The sequence below is a fragment of the Betta splendens genome, chromosome 15 (genome assembly GCF_900634795.4).
Source record: "Betta splendens chromosome 15, fBetSpl5.4, whole genome shotgun sequence".
In the NCBI taxonomy this organism is placed as follows: Eukaryota; Metazoa; Chordata; class Actinopteri; order Anabantiformes; family Osphronemidae; genus Betta; species Betta splendens.
This window is the reverse complement of record NC_040895.2, coordinates 2,669,411-2,685,234: the sequence shown is the minus strand read 5'-3', so window position 1 is coordinate 2,685,234 and position 15,824 is coordinate 2,669,411. Positions and strand designations below refer to the sequence as shown.

General features: G+C 47.1%; 1 protein-coding gene across 21 annotated transcripts in view; it reads right to left on the bottom strand.

The window, feature by feature from the left end:
- The window catches only part of col13a1 (collagen, type XIII, alpha 1), a 203,537-nt gene that overhangs the window by 40,529 nt on the left and 147,184 nt on the right, over positions 1-15,824 (bottom strand). For 15 of the 21 annotated variants that reach the window (XM_055502806.1, XM_055502799.1, XM_055502800.1 and 12 more), the window contains 5 exons: positions 13,864-13,902; positions 13,726-13,776; positions 13,569-13,595; positions 13,399-13,485; positions 12,043-12,078 (listed from right to left, as the gene is read on the bottom strand). In XM_055502806.1, the coding sequence (XP_055358781.1) occupies positions 12,043-12,078; positions 13,399-13,485; positions 13,569-13,595; positions 13,726-13,776; positions 13,864-13,902 (240 nt within the window). Of the gene's footprint in view, positions 1-11,750; positions 11,859-12,042; positions 12,079-13,398; positions 13,486-13,568; positions 13,596-13,725; positions 13,777-13,863; positions 13,903-15,824 lie in introns of those variants that run through there. The other 6 variants (XM_055502803.1, XM_055502789.1, XM_055502798.1 and 3 more) reach the window with 2 other exon arrangements.

The following is a 15,824-nucleotide window of genomic DNA, read 5'->3' as shown; positions in this document are numbered from 1 at the left end:
CTCTCCCTCCCCCAGTTACCGCTGATTACCTCGAGCAGGTGTTGAAAAAGCTAACTGACACACCTGGTCAAGGTGATCAGCAGGGAGAGTTGGAAAACCAGCAGGGACACCAGTCCTCGAGGACCAGGAGTGCCCACCCCTGGGTTAGAGTCACTAATGATCTTCTCTTTGCATCAGACAATGGTCTAGTTTCTTTCCTTGTCCTGTTAGATCTTAGTGCTGTATTTGATACAACTTATCACAACATTCTATTACAGAGACTAGAACGTAGCATTGGAATTAAAGATACAGCACTGGGATGGTTTAAATCCTATTTGTTAAACAGATTCTAGTTTGTTCATGTTAATGACTAATTTACCACATGCACACGGATTAGCAATGGAGTATCACAGGGTTCTGTGCTTGGACCAATTCTGTTCATCTATACATGTCTCCTCTAGGCGATATTATTAGGAAGCATTCTATACATTTTAATTGTTATGCGGATTATACTCAGCTATATATGTCTTTGGAACCAAATGAACCAGATCAAATAGTCAAAATTCAAAGTTGTGTAGTGGGAGGATGATGACAAAGAGCAAGGTAATCCACACAGAAGGGGTCACTCCGAGAAGGAACAATAGCAGACATTGAGGACAGTTACAAGTACCTTGGAATACCACAGGCGAATGGTAACCTTGAACAGGCAACGAGGAATGTGGCAACAGCCAAATACCTCCAACGAGTAAGGCAAGTCCTAAGAAGCCAGATCAATGGCAAGAACAAATCCCAGGCAATAAACAGCTACACCCTGCCAGTGATCAGATACCCTGCGGGAATAATAAGGTGGCCAAAGGAAGAGATACAGACCACAGATTTTAAGACACGAAAGCTCCTCACCATGCATGGCGGGTTCCACCCCAAATCCAGCACCCTGAGACTGTACGCTAGCCGCAAGGAAGAAGACCGAGGACTAGTAAGCATGAGAGCCACTATCCGGGATGAAACACTCAAGATCCATAAGTACATTAAGGACAAGGCCCCCAACAGATGACGTGCTCAGTGAATGTCTCAGGCAGTGGAGAACAGAGGATGAGATGCTGGAAGAGGGACCATCATGGGAGGACAAGCCCCTACACGGGATGTACCACCAGAACATAACTGAAGTGGCTGATCTCAACAAATCCTACCAATGTCTTGAAAGGGCTGGGCTGAAGGACAGCACAGAGACACTCATCCTGGCTGTACAGGAGCAGGCCTTGAGCACCAGAGCCATAGAGGCCCAGATCTACCACACCAGACAAGACCCAAGGTGTAGACTGTGCAAAGAGGCCCCTGAGACGATCCAGCACATAACTGCAGGGTGTAAGATGCTGGCAGGTAAAGCATATATGGAGCGCCATAACCAAGTGGCTAGCATAATATACAGGAACATCTGTGCAGAGTATGGACTGGAAACCCCAAGGTCAAAGTGGGAAACACCTCCCAAGGTGGTAGAGAACGAGCGAGCCAAGATCCTGTGGGACTTCCAGGTACAGACAGACAGAATGATAATGGCGAACCAACCAGACATTGTGGCGGTGGATAAAGAACAGAGGAAGGCGTAGTGGTGGATGTGGCAATACCAAGCGATGGCAACATCAGGAAAAAGGAACATGACAAACTAGAGAAATACCAAGGGCTCAGAGAAGAACTGGAGACGGCTTGGAGGGTGAAGGCCACAGTGGTGCCTGTGGTGATCGGAGCACTTGGGGCAGTGACCCCCAAACTGGAGGAGTGGCTACAACACATCCCTGGAAAAACATCCGACATCTCAGTTCAGAAAAATGCAGTCCTAGGAACAGCAAGGATACTGCGCAGAACCCTCAAGCTCCCTGGCCTCTGGTAGAGGACCTGAGCTTGGAAAGTGGATGAGACCACCCGCGGAGGGTGAGAATAAAGTGGTATATACACATACATGTATTTGTGTGTGTGTGAAAATTACAGCAGTTTTGAATACAAAACCTTTATTTAACCATTCACATGGATATTTTATTTGTTCCACTTATACTAATACTGTAATAATGATTAGCACTAAATTTACTGGCCTTTTTTTCAACCAGCCAGGAATTAATGACAACTGTCACGTCCGGGCTCGTCACCCGCCCTTCACACTGAGAGGACTTCCTGTTTTATTTTGTATACTTCCTGTTTCTCTGTTCAGTCCCCGGATCACTCAGCACACCTGTTAGCAGTTTACTAATCAACACCGGTATTTAGCATTCACCCCTCACAGACTCCAGCTGCCAGATTGTTGCGTGAGATCACCACTTTCCAGCGTTCCTAGTTTAGCCTTAATGTGCATCGTGTTTCTTGTTCTGACCTCCGACTCTGAGCCTGCCTGATCCTTGTCTGCCTTGATTGTTGTTACTGCCTGTTGCCGACCATTGCCTGCCCGACCACGATTCAACGCCTGACGTATGGTATTGTACTCATCCCTCGTATCTGACCTGTGCCTGCTCCTGACCACGTCTCTGCCTGATCCCATTGAACCTGCTTGACCTCCTATGTATGACCCTGCCTGGATTTGACTCTGCATATTGGAATAAACGACACTCTTTAACACCAGAAAACCTCGTGTTGTGCTGTGCATGTGGGTCCGTCATCTACGCCGCCCTGACAGAACAATCTGGCCAGAAATGGACCCAGCCTGCATCGAGAACCTCCGCGCTGCGCTTGCCGCCCAGGAGCAACGGCTCAGCGAGCAGGAGGAAAGGACCAACTCCGCGCTCCAGAATCTGGCGCAGTGCGCCCGCCGTCAGGAGAACGCAGTGGCGGGACTCGTGGAGGCGGTGGGCCGCTTCGCGTCAGGAAACCCCGATGGCACCGCGCCGATCCAGGTTTCAGCGACCGCAGCGGCAAGTGCACCCGCGCCGACTCCACCGACTCTCCCTCCGGCACCCGACGCACGCCTCGGTGCGCCAACCCGTTTTTCCGGTGAGTCGGGCGACTACCGGGCATTTCTCACACAATGTGAGATCCACTATGAACTACATGCTCCCGCGTTTCCCACCGAGAGAGCTAAGGTGGCGTACGCGGTTTCGCACCTGACCGGGGAAGCGGAGGCGTGGGCAACGGCAGAATGGCAGAACGGTTCGACCTGCATGTCGTCTTTTAGAGCATTTTCAACGGCGTTGAAGCAGATCTTCCAGGAGATCACGCCTGGAAGGGAAGCGGCGCAGAGACTCGTGAACATTCGGCAAGGAGGGAGGACCACGGCCAAGTACGCGATCGAGTTTAGGACCCTGGCGGCGAAGGCCGGATGGGACGCAACCGCCTTGGGTCGACGTGTTCATCCGCGGCCTCTCACGGCGTGTGAAGGACTGCCTAGCGGCTCGGGATCTGCCGAGCGACCTGAACGCATTAATATCACTGGCCATTCAGATCGACCGACGACTGGGAAGCAGAGAACGAGAGCACCGTGGAAAGGCAGAAGTCTCCACCAGAGGTCAGTCGACGGAGGTTCCCCCTCGCGGGGCTCAGGTACGCCGCCAACACCCGAAGAACCCATGCAGCTGGGACGCGCGCGTCTCACTGAGTCAGAGAAACGACGCCGCCGCGCCCAGGGGTTATGTTTGTATTGCGAACAGCATGGACATTTCGCCAATAAGTGTCCGCTAAAAGATCTGGCTCACCACGAGCACGGAGGATCGTGGTGAGCCGAACCATGTTTGGTAGCGCCTCCGCCCGTTCACTGCCTACAGTCACGCTCTCGTCCAGCTCTCGTTCTCTCCAGCAGGCGGTCCTCATCGATTCAGGGGCCGATGCCAGCCTGATGGACGCCAGGTTGGTGGAGAGGATGGGCGTCGCAATCTCCCCGCTCGCGGCGCCGGTGGAAACCACAGCACTGGACGGCCGCAAGCTATGGAAGGTGACCCACCACACAGAGGCCGTCACCATGGAGTTTGCAGACGGCCACACGGAACGCATCCATTTCTTGGTGGTGGAGGCATGCTACCACCCGGTGGTGTTGGGCCACACGTGGCTGCGCCGGCACAACCCCAGGCTGGACTGGAGAAGCGGTGAGGTAAGCGAGTGGGACACGGACTGCAGGAGCACTTATTTTCATCCCTTGGTGAAGACGGAGGAGCCACCAACTGGGACTGGTCAGGAAAAAGTGGACCTGACCGGAGTGCCGTCCTGCTACCATGACCTCACCGCGGTATTCAGTAAGTCCAAGGCCATGTCCCTGCCACCCCACAGGACCCACGACTGTGCCATTAACCTACGGCCCGGCTCCAACCCCCCCCAAGGGGAGACTGTTCCAGCTGGCTCCAGCCGAAAGGCAAGCGATGAAGGAGTATCTGGACTCAGCGTTGGCTACAGGCATCATCCGGCCATCCTCCTCTCCAGCAGGGGCCGGGTTTTTCTTCGTGGGAAAGAAGGATGGCACACTCCGACCATGCATAGACTATCGAGGCCTCAACGAAATTACCATTCGGGACTCGTACCCTCTTCCCCTCCTCCACTCTGCGTTCGAGCTACTGTCGGGAACCAAGTGGTTCACAAAACTGGATCTACGGAACGCATACCACTTGGTTCGCATCAGAGAAGGGGACGAGTGGAAGACGGCATTCAACACCCCAAACGGCCACTATGAGTACCTGGTGATGCCGTTCAGCCTCACCAACGCCCCCGCCGTCTTCCAGTCGTTTGTTAATGAAGTATTGGGCCCAATGATTAACAGATTTGCATTTGTGTATCTTGACGACATCTTGATTTTTTCTAGCACTGAGGAGGAACACCAGAGTCACGTCCACCAGGTCCTAAAGAAACTTTTAGAACATCGGCTCTTCGTAAAAGCCGAAAAGTGTGAGTTTCACGTCAGCACCGTGTCATTTCTGGGTTTCATCGTGTCACAGGGCCGGATCCAAATGGACCCGGCTAAAACCAAGGCGGTAGAAGATTGGCCGACGCCCCAATGTCGGAGGGACGTGCAGCGCTTCCTCGGGTTTGCAAACTTCTACCGCCGCTTCATCCGGCGTTTCAGCAGTATCGTAGCCCCCCTGCACAGACTCACCTCTCTGAAGGCTCCGTTCCAGTGGTCAGAAGAGGCAGAGTCGGCCTTCCAGCACCTTAAACAGAGTTTCACCACCGCTTCGCATGCCGGATCCAGAGTGCCAGTTCGTGGTGGAGGTCGACGCCTCGGATTCGGGGGTAGGAGCGGTGCTCTCCCAGCGCGATCCAGCTGGAGGTAGGCTACATCCCTGTGCATTCATGTCCCGCAAATTATCTCCCGCGGAACGGAACTATGATATCGGGAACCGGGAGCTGCTAGCGGTTAAGGCAGCATTGGAGGAGTGGAGACACTGGCTGGAGGGGACGGCTCAGCCTTTCTTGGTCTACACCGACCACAAAAATCTTGAATACATCAAGACCGCGAAGAGGCTAAACTCCCGCCAGGCCCGCTGGGCGCTGTTCTTCAGCCGCTTCCATTTCCACCTGTCATACCGCCCAGGCTCGAAGAAGACGAAACCGGACGCTCTCTCCCGGCTCCATGATCATCTAGACGCCCCGGTGGAACCGGAGCACATCCTGCCGGCAGGGTGCCTGGTGGGGGCAGTTACCTGGCCGGTGGAGAGACGGGTCCAGGAGGCCACCCAGGGCCTTCCCAGACCTCCTGCATGTCCCCCCAACCGTCTGTTTGTTCCCCCAGGTCTTAGAGGGGAGGTGATCCATTGGGCCCACGCGTCTGCCATCAGCTGCCACCCCGGGGCACCCCGCACCGCGTTCAGGGTGGGCAAACGGTTCTGGTGGCCCTCTATGAAATCGGACGTCTGGGAGTACGTGGCCGGATGTCCCACATGCTCGATGCATAAACCGTCCCACCAGCGACCCGCCGGCCTCCTGCGACCGTTGCCAGTCCCACACTGGCCGTGGTCGCACGTGGCGCTGGATTTTGTCACTGGGTTACCACCCTCGGCAGGTAACCGAGTCGTCATGACCGTGGTGGACCGTTTCTCTAAGTGTGCGCACTTCATTCCTCTGCCCAGACTCCCCTCAGCCAGGCAGACGGCCCAAGCCATGCTGGACCATGTCTTCCGCCTACATGGATTTCCGCAGGACATTGTGTCGGACCGTGGACCCCAGTTCGTGTCCCGTTTCTGGAGGGAGTTCTGCGCACTTCTGGGGGCAGAGGTCAGCCTCTCCTCTGGATACCACCCGGAGACCAACGGTCAGACGGAGAGGGCCAACCAACAGTTGGAGGTGGGACTACGATTGTTGGCGTCGAAGAGCCCCGGGACGTGGTCCCGGAAGTTGATATGGGTCGAGTTCGCCCACAACACCCTGCCTTGCGCCTCCACGGGTCTGACACCTTTCCAGTGTGCTTATGGCTTCCAGCCCCCTATGTTTCCGTCCTTAGAAAAGGAGGTCCACGTGCCCTCGGCCCATGCTTTGTTGCGGCGGTGCAGACAGACGTGGCTTAGAGCCCGGAGGACGATGCTCCAGGCCCAGGCCCGCTACAAAGAGGCAGCAGACCGCAAGAGGTCCCCAGGACCCTCGTATGAAGTGGGCGACCAGGTCTGGCTATCCACGAAAGACCTGCGACTCCCGGGCTCTCCACGTAAGTTGACTCCGCGGTTCATTGGTCCATACAGTATCGCTCGAGTGATTAACCCCGTGGCCGTGAGACTCTCTTTGCCAAGGTCCATGAAAGTGCACCCTACCTTCCACGTTAGTCGGCTCAAGCCCCACCGCTCCTGCCCTCTGGTCCCACCGACCCAGCCTCCACCCCCGCCTCGGGTGGTGGACGACCACCCGGTCTACTCGGTGCGGGACCTTCTCGACTGCAGGCGCCGGGGCCGCGGGTTCCAATACCTGGTTGACTGGGAAGGCTACGGGGCGGACGAGAGGTCCTGGGTCCCGGCTCGGGACATCCTGGACCGCTCATCATCCGGGACTTCCATCGGACGCATCCGGAGGCTCCCGCCCCGGACGGGCTCCGCCGGGATGCCGAGGCGGCGACGGAGACAGCGCCAGGATCCGGTCCCTCCTCCTGATCCGCCCTCCGCCCGCCCTGGTCGGGGGGGGGGCTCCCCGTGGGCGCCGTGGTAGACGCCCTGGGGGGGGGGGGTACTGTCACGTCCGGGCTTGTCACCCGCCCTTCACACTGAGAGGACTTCCTGTTTTATTTTGTATACTTCCTGTTTCTCTGTTCAGTCCCCGGATCACTCAGCACACCTGTTAGCAGTTTACTAATCAACACCGGTATTTAGCATTCACCCCTCACAGACTCCAGCTGCCAGATTGTTGCGTGAGATCACCACTTTCCAGCGTTCCTAGTTTAGCCTTAATGTGCATCGTGTTTCTTGTTCTGACCTCCGACTCTGAGCCTGCCTGATACTTGTCTGCCTTGATTGTTGTTACTGCCTGTTGCCGACCATTGCCTGCCCGACCACGATTCAATGCCTGACATATGGTATTGTACTCATCCCTCGTATCTGACCTGTGCCTGCTCCTGACCACGTCTCTGCCTGATCCCATTGAACCTGCTTGACCTCCTGTGTATGACCCTGCCTGGATTTGACTCTGCATATTGGAATAAACGACACTCTTTAACACCAGAAAACCTCGTGTTGTGCTGTGCATGTGGGTCCGTCATCTACGCCGCCCTGACAACAACTGACTAAGTCCAAAAGCTTCTTCAGTCTAAGGGAGGTTCCATATTATCCTTCTGTTTGGCATTACTTCAAGAACAGGCTTGTTACATTGACAAGACACAAAAGTGAGTCGGTGTGAAGAACCTTCCCCCAAGAAGGACACAAACTGTAAAAGCTTGTTTCTGTTCCAGACTGAATCAGTTGACATGACTCAACTTTCACACAACCTCACCTGAGCCAGGAGAACCAGATATATTCGTGAACTGCTAGACAAGAAAATTCTTGCCTTATTAACATAATGCTGTACTGGGAAATTTAGGGTCTGTCACCCTCACAAGACAAATAGTGGTTAAGGCACAGAAGCTCCCAACTAGAGACCCCTGGTGTGATATCTGCCTCTGGTGTCTTTTGTTTACTGGATCGCTTCAGGTGACAGAGATCCTAACATTCCATTCACATTCTATTCCATGTGTAAAAAGCAACAGTCCTTGGTTTTATCTTTGGAGCCCAGCAGTAACACTGCCATGGGCTCTGTTGGCAAAGCGAGAACAGTCAGACTCAAGGCAAAACGTGTTTGTGCCGTAGCTCTGGATAGACACTGGGCCTAGTTACAGCAGGAAATCAGAATATGTACTGTCCATCTCCTCCAGTAATAAACGGACATCTGAATATGTATATGTGTTAGTAGAGTTATGTCAACTGTTATTCTTTCAGTTCTGTTTGAGGTGACTGCTTTATAATTTTCAGGTTAACCAGCCCACAGAAACAAAAAACACATACAATCTGAATTTTCCACAGTAAACCAACCTATAGCTGGGATGTTAACGCCACTATAAGTGAAACAAAGAGTGGTTTTAGGCGTGTTTTGGTAATAGTAATGAATAAAACACCCTCTAGTGAAATTATTAACAAACCTCATAGATTTCTTATTTGTGCTTATTATAATCATTATTATTATACAATGACAATTAGTGAGTTTTATTAGGTACATTGGTGAAGTCCAATTTAACCTAATACACCCAGTAACTGATAAACCTCCAAAAGGGAGTTTAGCAACTGTGGCAGTGTGACCTGCCAATGCTTATTTATGATTAAAAAATGTACACTCAACTCTGACATTAATTCAACTTTTGCAAAGTTTTCTCAGCTTTTTAGTTAAAGCAGTCATGCAGTATGCCTTAGCAAACTGTGTAGAACTGATATTATCAGATCTATGTTCTGTTCTCAGAACTGTGCCTATATTTGGTATTTGACCCCAACTATACAAGTCAGATACTAAAGGTCCACCTTTTGGTTTTACCATGGAATTGCGTCATTGAGGCTAAAAATGGAGATGGCCTTTTGTAGCTTTTCTAGCACCTTTCCCAGACAGATCAAGGAGGGGGGTAGCTGACCATTGGCTGGTGAGTGAGTAACAAGTGTATGATCAGCGCCTGAAAGTCGACTGACAATCAACTGAAATCAGCGAAAATAACCCGCTCTATCTGTACATTCGCTTCTCTGCACTGGCTGTCTGTAAAATGTAGGATAGAATTTAAAATTCTCCTACTCACCTACAAAGTACTCAATGATAAAGCTCCCTCCTATCTTAAAGACCTCATAGTTCCTTATGCTCCCAGGAGAACACTTCGTTCTCAGAGCGCTGGGCTACTTGTGGTTCGTAGAGTCTTTAAATGTAGAACGTGAGGCAGAGCTTTTAGCTACCAACCTCCTCTCCTGTGGAACCAGCTCCCTCTTCGGGTTCGAGAAGCTGACACACTCTCCACCTTTAAGATTAGGCTTAAAACCTTCCTTTTTGATAAAGCTTATAGTTAGAGATGGTTTGGGTCACTGGCAATGATTGTTAGTCACAGGAACTATCTCTTAGTTAAGCTGCAATAGACACAGACTGCTGGGGGACTTAATTTATACACTGAGCTGTTTCCTTCTACTTCTTCTATCCAATAACCTCTCATCATTGTTCTATGTTTAACTAACCATGTCTTTTTCTCTCCAGTAGTTGTGCTTTTCCCCTGCCCCCCCCCCACTCTGTCCTCACCTACAGATGGAGTGGTTCTTTTTCGCTGATTTTTGACTGTCAGTGCCCTTTCTGACGCTTATCACACCCTCATGAGCAGACTGTCAGCAGCCCCCCTCCTTGGTCTGTCCGAGGAAGGTGTTGAAAATGTTAATGAGGCCACCCCCATTTTAGCACCAAAGACACAATTCCAGGGTAAAACACAAAGGTGGAGCTTTAGTACAGACAGACAGACAGACAGACAGACAGACAGACAGACAATAGTCTGTCTAAACAGTCAACTAAAAGTTGAGAAAACTTGAAAAGTTTACTTGAATTGAATGTTGTACTTACTGTTGACTTACTTACCAGGCCCAATGTCTTTCCATTCTTGAGGCACTGATGCCTGAGTGCACAGATCTCTGTATTTTGTGTCACTTGTATTTGTGTGGTAAACAAAAGACATCAGAGGCAAGTTTACACCAGGAGTCTCTAGCTGGGAGCTTGTGTGCCTTAACCATTAGGCTGTTGGTCCTCTGAGCGTGACCTGCCTTATGGACAGACACTAAATTCCTTCATACAGCATTATGTTAACAAAGCCTTGATTTGAGTGGAACCTTTAAAGTTATGGATCCATGAAGAATTTTCTTGTTAAGCAGTTTACAAATATATCTGATTTTCATGGCTCAGGTGAAGTTGTGTGGAAGTTAAGTCATGTCAACTCTTTCAGTCTGGTGTCCTTCTTGGGGGAGGGCTCATCACACCTACTCACTTTTGTGTCTTTTGTTCACGTAACGAGCCAGTTCTTTGCAAGTGTGTGTGAAGCCAAACTGGAGGATAATATGGAACTTCCCTCAGACTGAGGAAGCTTTTGGTCTTTGTCTGTTTTCATTTATTCCTGGCTGATTGAAAAAAATTGCCAGTAATTTTAGTGCTAATCATTACAATACAGTAATACATAGTATAATTAGAACAAATAAAATATCCATGTTGATCTTGACTAAATGTTTGACTAAAGCACATTTTATTCAAAACTGCTGTCATTTTTTACTTACTTAGACATAAATGACTTTAAGTTAACTACTTTACATTTAAGACACTCATGAGGTTTGTGTACTCATTATTTATATATAATAAACCTCATGCACTTCCAGTCTACCTGTGGGCCTGGATTACACATTACTGCTCCACCTGGTGCATGACTGTGCAATTGCTGGTCATTTCTTAAAAAAGGTTTAGGGGGCGTTAACAAGGCAGCTACACATTAGGTATGTCACAGTGGGGGGTCATGACTGGTGTAGGGGGGCTTGGTGGAATGGTACCTAAGTCATGCTAATGTCATGACAAGATCAGCATGAAATCCAGCCGGAGCGAGGCAGCGAAATAATGTCAAATGAACTTATGCAATTTTTTCTGAATGTTGTTTTCTAATGTAACATCTTTTTACATATGTGCGATCCCGAGAAAAATGTTTCGTTTTTTCATATAGGGTGAAGTACCAAATTGCTCAGTGAAAAAAACCCACTCCATAGCAGAGGAGCTTATCTACCTGCAGCATTAGACATGGTCTCTGTCATGTTGGATGACCCAAGTGCTACAAAAATAAAAACATATAAATCTTATATGAAGGGGGTGGCCTCAATCTAAAATGCTAGTTTAGCGTGTTGACTGTCTGTGGCAAGTGTTGATCCCGTGATTGCCACAATATAATTAGAGATAAATGAATGGCAAATGAGTAATTTCAGAAGTGTGTATCAATCTGGTAGCCCGTCTCATTAATCGGTACCCCAAAAGTAGCTCTCTAGTTCAAAAAGGTTGGTGACACCTTATATTTATTACTCATTTAAATTCTGTTGCATTACTTATGCTCATATTTAGTTGGATTTTATTGTATAGTATTTTGTTGCACCACTTATTCAAGTTTTTATTCTACTATACTTAATACTGTATATATTTATTTAATCTCTTACTGCATTGTACAGTAAGGATTGCTCCAATGTCGAAGCACCCAGCACTTGTACTTAGTACAGTGACAATGATAAATCTTTAAATCTTGAATTTCTGTTTTTTGACATGTTAAACATGAGTTTTCATTATTTCAGAACCATAAGGTTTCATTACTTCAGAAACTAAAATTAATACGAACAAATGATTTATTCTTCTTTGCTGCATACCATGTATTGTAATTACAGCACATTTGCAGAAAAAAAACAAAGAAAAACTTGCATCCTCAGGACCCAAACCTTTGTTCACACAGTTATTTAAGGAAGGAGGAAAGAAAACAACATTGTAACAGTGAAAATCATTAAGGCAAGTAAACAATGCAAGCAGACATGACAGAAATCAAGCAAGCTGTATCAAGGGATTGGAAAGGGAAGAAGAGGAGGAGAAGGGAGAGGAGACCGGAACAGAACTTGCACCACTCACCACTGGACCCGGTCTGCCGTCTAACCCATGAGCCCCCTGTATAGCATTGTAGGTAGTTAGAGCAGAGCTGATGGGGGGGATTTTGGGATAGGGGGTGAGGGTGGAGGGGTGGGGGTGAGTGAAGCCGTGACTCAAGTCATTACAAAAACACACTAAAATGATGACCAGTCAGATGAGTGATGCTAGAGATGAGGTAAAGTGTAAAGGTAGGAGGTAAAGTGAGTGGTTTTTGTTATGAATCTATTGAACTCTGGTCAAATTAAACACAAGTTGAACAAATGAGACTAAAAGCATTATTTTGGAAAATAATACATTTGTGTATAGGTGTGTTAAAGTGCGTGAATCTGTTCCTTTTAAGAGAAACTGTTATGTTTGTTAGTCCTGCACACTGAACTGACAACTTTCTATAAGTCTCCCTTTCCTCATTCCTCGATCCTCCCCTGGCCTGGAAAATGTTCACCTCAGAAACAAGAATCAAGGATTGATGTCTATGCAGAGAGAAGGATACATGCTCGAAGTGACACAACACCATTATACTGTAGGGAACCTTTGGGTTACTGGACACTGCAGACTGATTCTTAACACCAGTGCAATTTATACTGGCAGCATATGAAATAATACAGGACTAATTTTTAGATCTTACGTTGAACATAACAACTAATAAATGCTTCGTATTTACAAGGTGCCTATACAGTACAAAAAGAATTCTGAAATCTAATATGTATCTAGATTTCACAAGGAGCCAATGTATGATCTCTCTGCTCAAGTAGGGAGCTACAGTAGTCCAGCCTAAATAAATGCATGGACTTTAGTGATCCTTGAGTGAAGTAAGCTGTTTTTTAATTTTTTTAATAGAATAGAAAAATGAGGAATATGGGTAAAAGATTCCACACAGTAGTGTCTGATGCCAGCATTGGTTCATCCAGACCAACCTTCTGATGCAGTAACATATCTCAGATTTAATGCTATCTCTTCTCTAAATCTAGTAGATGAAAGTTACATCCAGGCCCCCATGCCTTTTGAACCTTTTTGTTCCTTTCTCTGCTCCATTTTCTCACCCCAAGGGACCCATTCTGCGCCGAGTTCTGCTGGAGGTTTCTTAAAAGGAGTTCTTCCTCTTCATTGTTGCCTAGTGTACTAGCTCGAATGATATTTGTTGTCTTTTCTATAGTAGATGTATTTTTAGAATTTGTAAAGCTTACATTATAAATTGCCTTGCAATAACTTTGCTGGTGAATTAGAGTAGTGGGTATATTAACTCGATTTGTCAACTGTCAAGCTTCCTGCGTGTGCCGTTAGCTACATGCTAAACATCAACTGAACTGAGGTGAATTTAATTGAACCTTGTGAACTTACAGGTAGTCCAAGATGGCCTCTGTCTCCTTTGTCACCCTTCTGACCTGTTGCTCCCTTTTCACCTTTGATGCCTATGCCTGGCTCCCCCTGGCAATCACGGTAAAACAGAATTTAAATAAATGAAAAAAATAAAAGAAAACAAATATTATATCATATGAATAATATCTCACCTTAGGCCCTGAAGGTCCTTGAGGTCCCTAAAGAAAAATAAATTACTACTATTTTTGCCCTCTTCCAACAGTACAACCAATGAGTAAAACTAAGCTATTAAAAGATAAAAATACAAGCATTTAAACAGATTGAAGGTCCACGAAATATTTGACTCACTGCAGGGCCAACTAGTCCTGGGGGTCCTGGGGGCCCTGGTGGACCATATATCTAAACACACAAAAAACAGACAAGTTTAAGAACACAAATGCTGTGTGCACTGATATGTACATTATGAAGTGTTTTTCTGACCCTTACAAATTCTGTCCTTTGTTCTCGAGCCTCACCTTTAGGACCCTGAAAAAAAGCATGAAAAAACACTATTTTATTAATAAAATTATTAGTAATTCAAAATGATGGAAAACTAAACACAAAGCACATTTCATTTAGGGCTGATTGATAAATCATATTTTCGTCATCTTCAGGATAGAACCATGTGCAATAAACACTCTGGAAACGACTGTTTGAAAGGAGACAAGTAAGCCATTGAGAATGTGAAGCAATAATCTTTTGAACATTTTGAAAATGTTTTTTAATTGTGTGATGTTTATAAACAACACTTAATCCTGGTTCTGTTCAGGGCAATATTGAACCGGTGACTTAAAATCAAGGCAAATAAAAGTCACCTTTACTTAGACGAACCAAACCAGAAATAAAAAATATAATGAAGCAACAATATAATATTAAGAACATGAATGCATATGTATGTGTAATTTTGCACATCTTACATAGGTCATCATGTTGTACGACCATCAGCCAGTGATTGAGGCTGTAGGAACCTGTGACTTTGTCCACCCCATCTAGTCATATAGATCCAGAATTATACTTGTTTTCAAGTTCCCTTGTGCTGCTTTCAGCATTTTTGTGCTTATGATAACAAAATTTTCCCCTTTTAGGTCAGTAAAACATCGAGGCTGTTCTGACTGGGAAGACTGAGGGGCCTTGTTTTTGAATATTTGATTATGTTTAGCAGAGAGTAAAGGCCTGTTGGATGAATCTGAACATCGTAAGCTTTCTCTTTAGAACTTTGTGAATAAAGGTGATGGTTTTCCACTAAAATCTCATAGCACACCTGCATTTTTGTACTTTAGATGGAGAGAAGGTGAATGTGTAAATGTCTCACACATTCAAACAAATCAATGATACATGTCCCTTTTAAGCATTTTTAGCCTTTACGTTTACTGTCGGATCAAACTGACCCGAACAACATCTATGTAATGTAAACATGTAGAGGGTTGTTGCATATATTCTACTGTGAGGAACCTTGGTGTCATCTTTGACCAGGATCTCTTTTACATCATACATTAAACAAATCTCCAGAACCGCCTACTTTCATCCTAGAAATATAACTAAAATCAGAACCATCTTCTCTCAGAGCGATCCAGAGAAACTGATCAATGCATTTGTTACCTCTAGGCTGGACTGCTGTAACTCCTTACTCATAGGATGTCCTAACAGCTCCTCAAAAAGCCTACAGCTTATTCAAAATGCTGCAGCCAGAGTTCTGACAGGACGTAGAAAGAGAGACCACATTTCTCCTACATTAGCTTCTCTGCACTGGCTGCCTGTAAAATGTAGGGTAGAATTTAAAATTCTCCTACTCACCTTAATGATAAAGTACTTAATGATAAAGCTCCTTCTCATCTTAAAGTCCTTATAGTTCCTTATGCTCCCAACAGAACACTTCGTTCTCAGAGCGCTGGGCTACTTGTGGTTCCTAAAGTCTTTAAATGTAGAATGGGAAGCAGAGCCTTTAGCTACCAAGCTCTTCTCCTGTGCAACCAGCTCCCTGTTTAAGTTGGAAAAGCTGACACACTCTCCACTTTTAAGATCAGGCTTAAAACCTTCCTTTCTGATAAAGCTTATAGTTAGAGATGGTTCAGGTCACTGGCAAAGACTGTTAGTCACAGGAACCATCTCTTAGTTAAGCTGCAATAGACATACTGTAGACTACTGGGGGACTTAATTTATACACTGAGCTCCTGCTCTGTTGTTGCTTGTTGATGTTGCTGTGCTTTGCTCTCTCTCTATTCCCTCACCCCAACCGGTCGAGGCAGATGGCCGCCCACATCCAGCCTAGTTCTGCTGGAGGTTTCTTCCTTGTTGCTGTCAAATTAAAGACTTGCTGTATGTGGGACTTGTTGGGTTTAGTTGTGTAAGGTCTTAAACCTTACTTTGTAAAGTGCCTTGAGATAACTTTGTTGTGATTTGGCGCTATA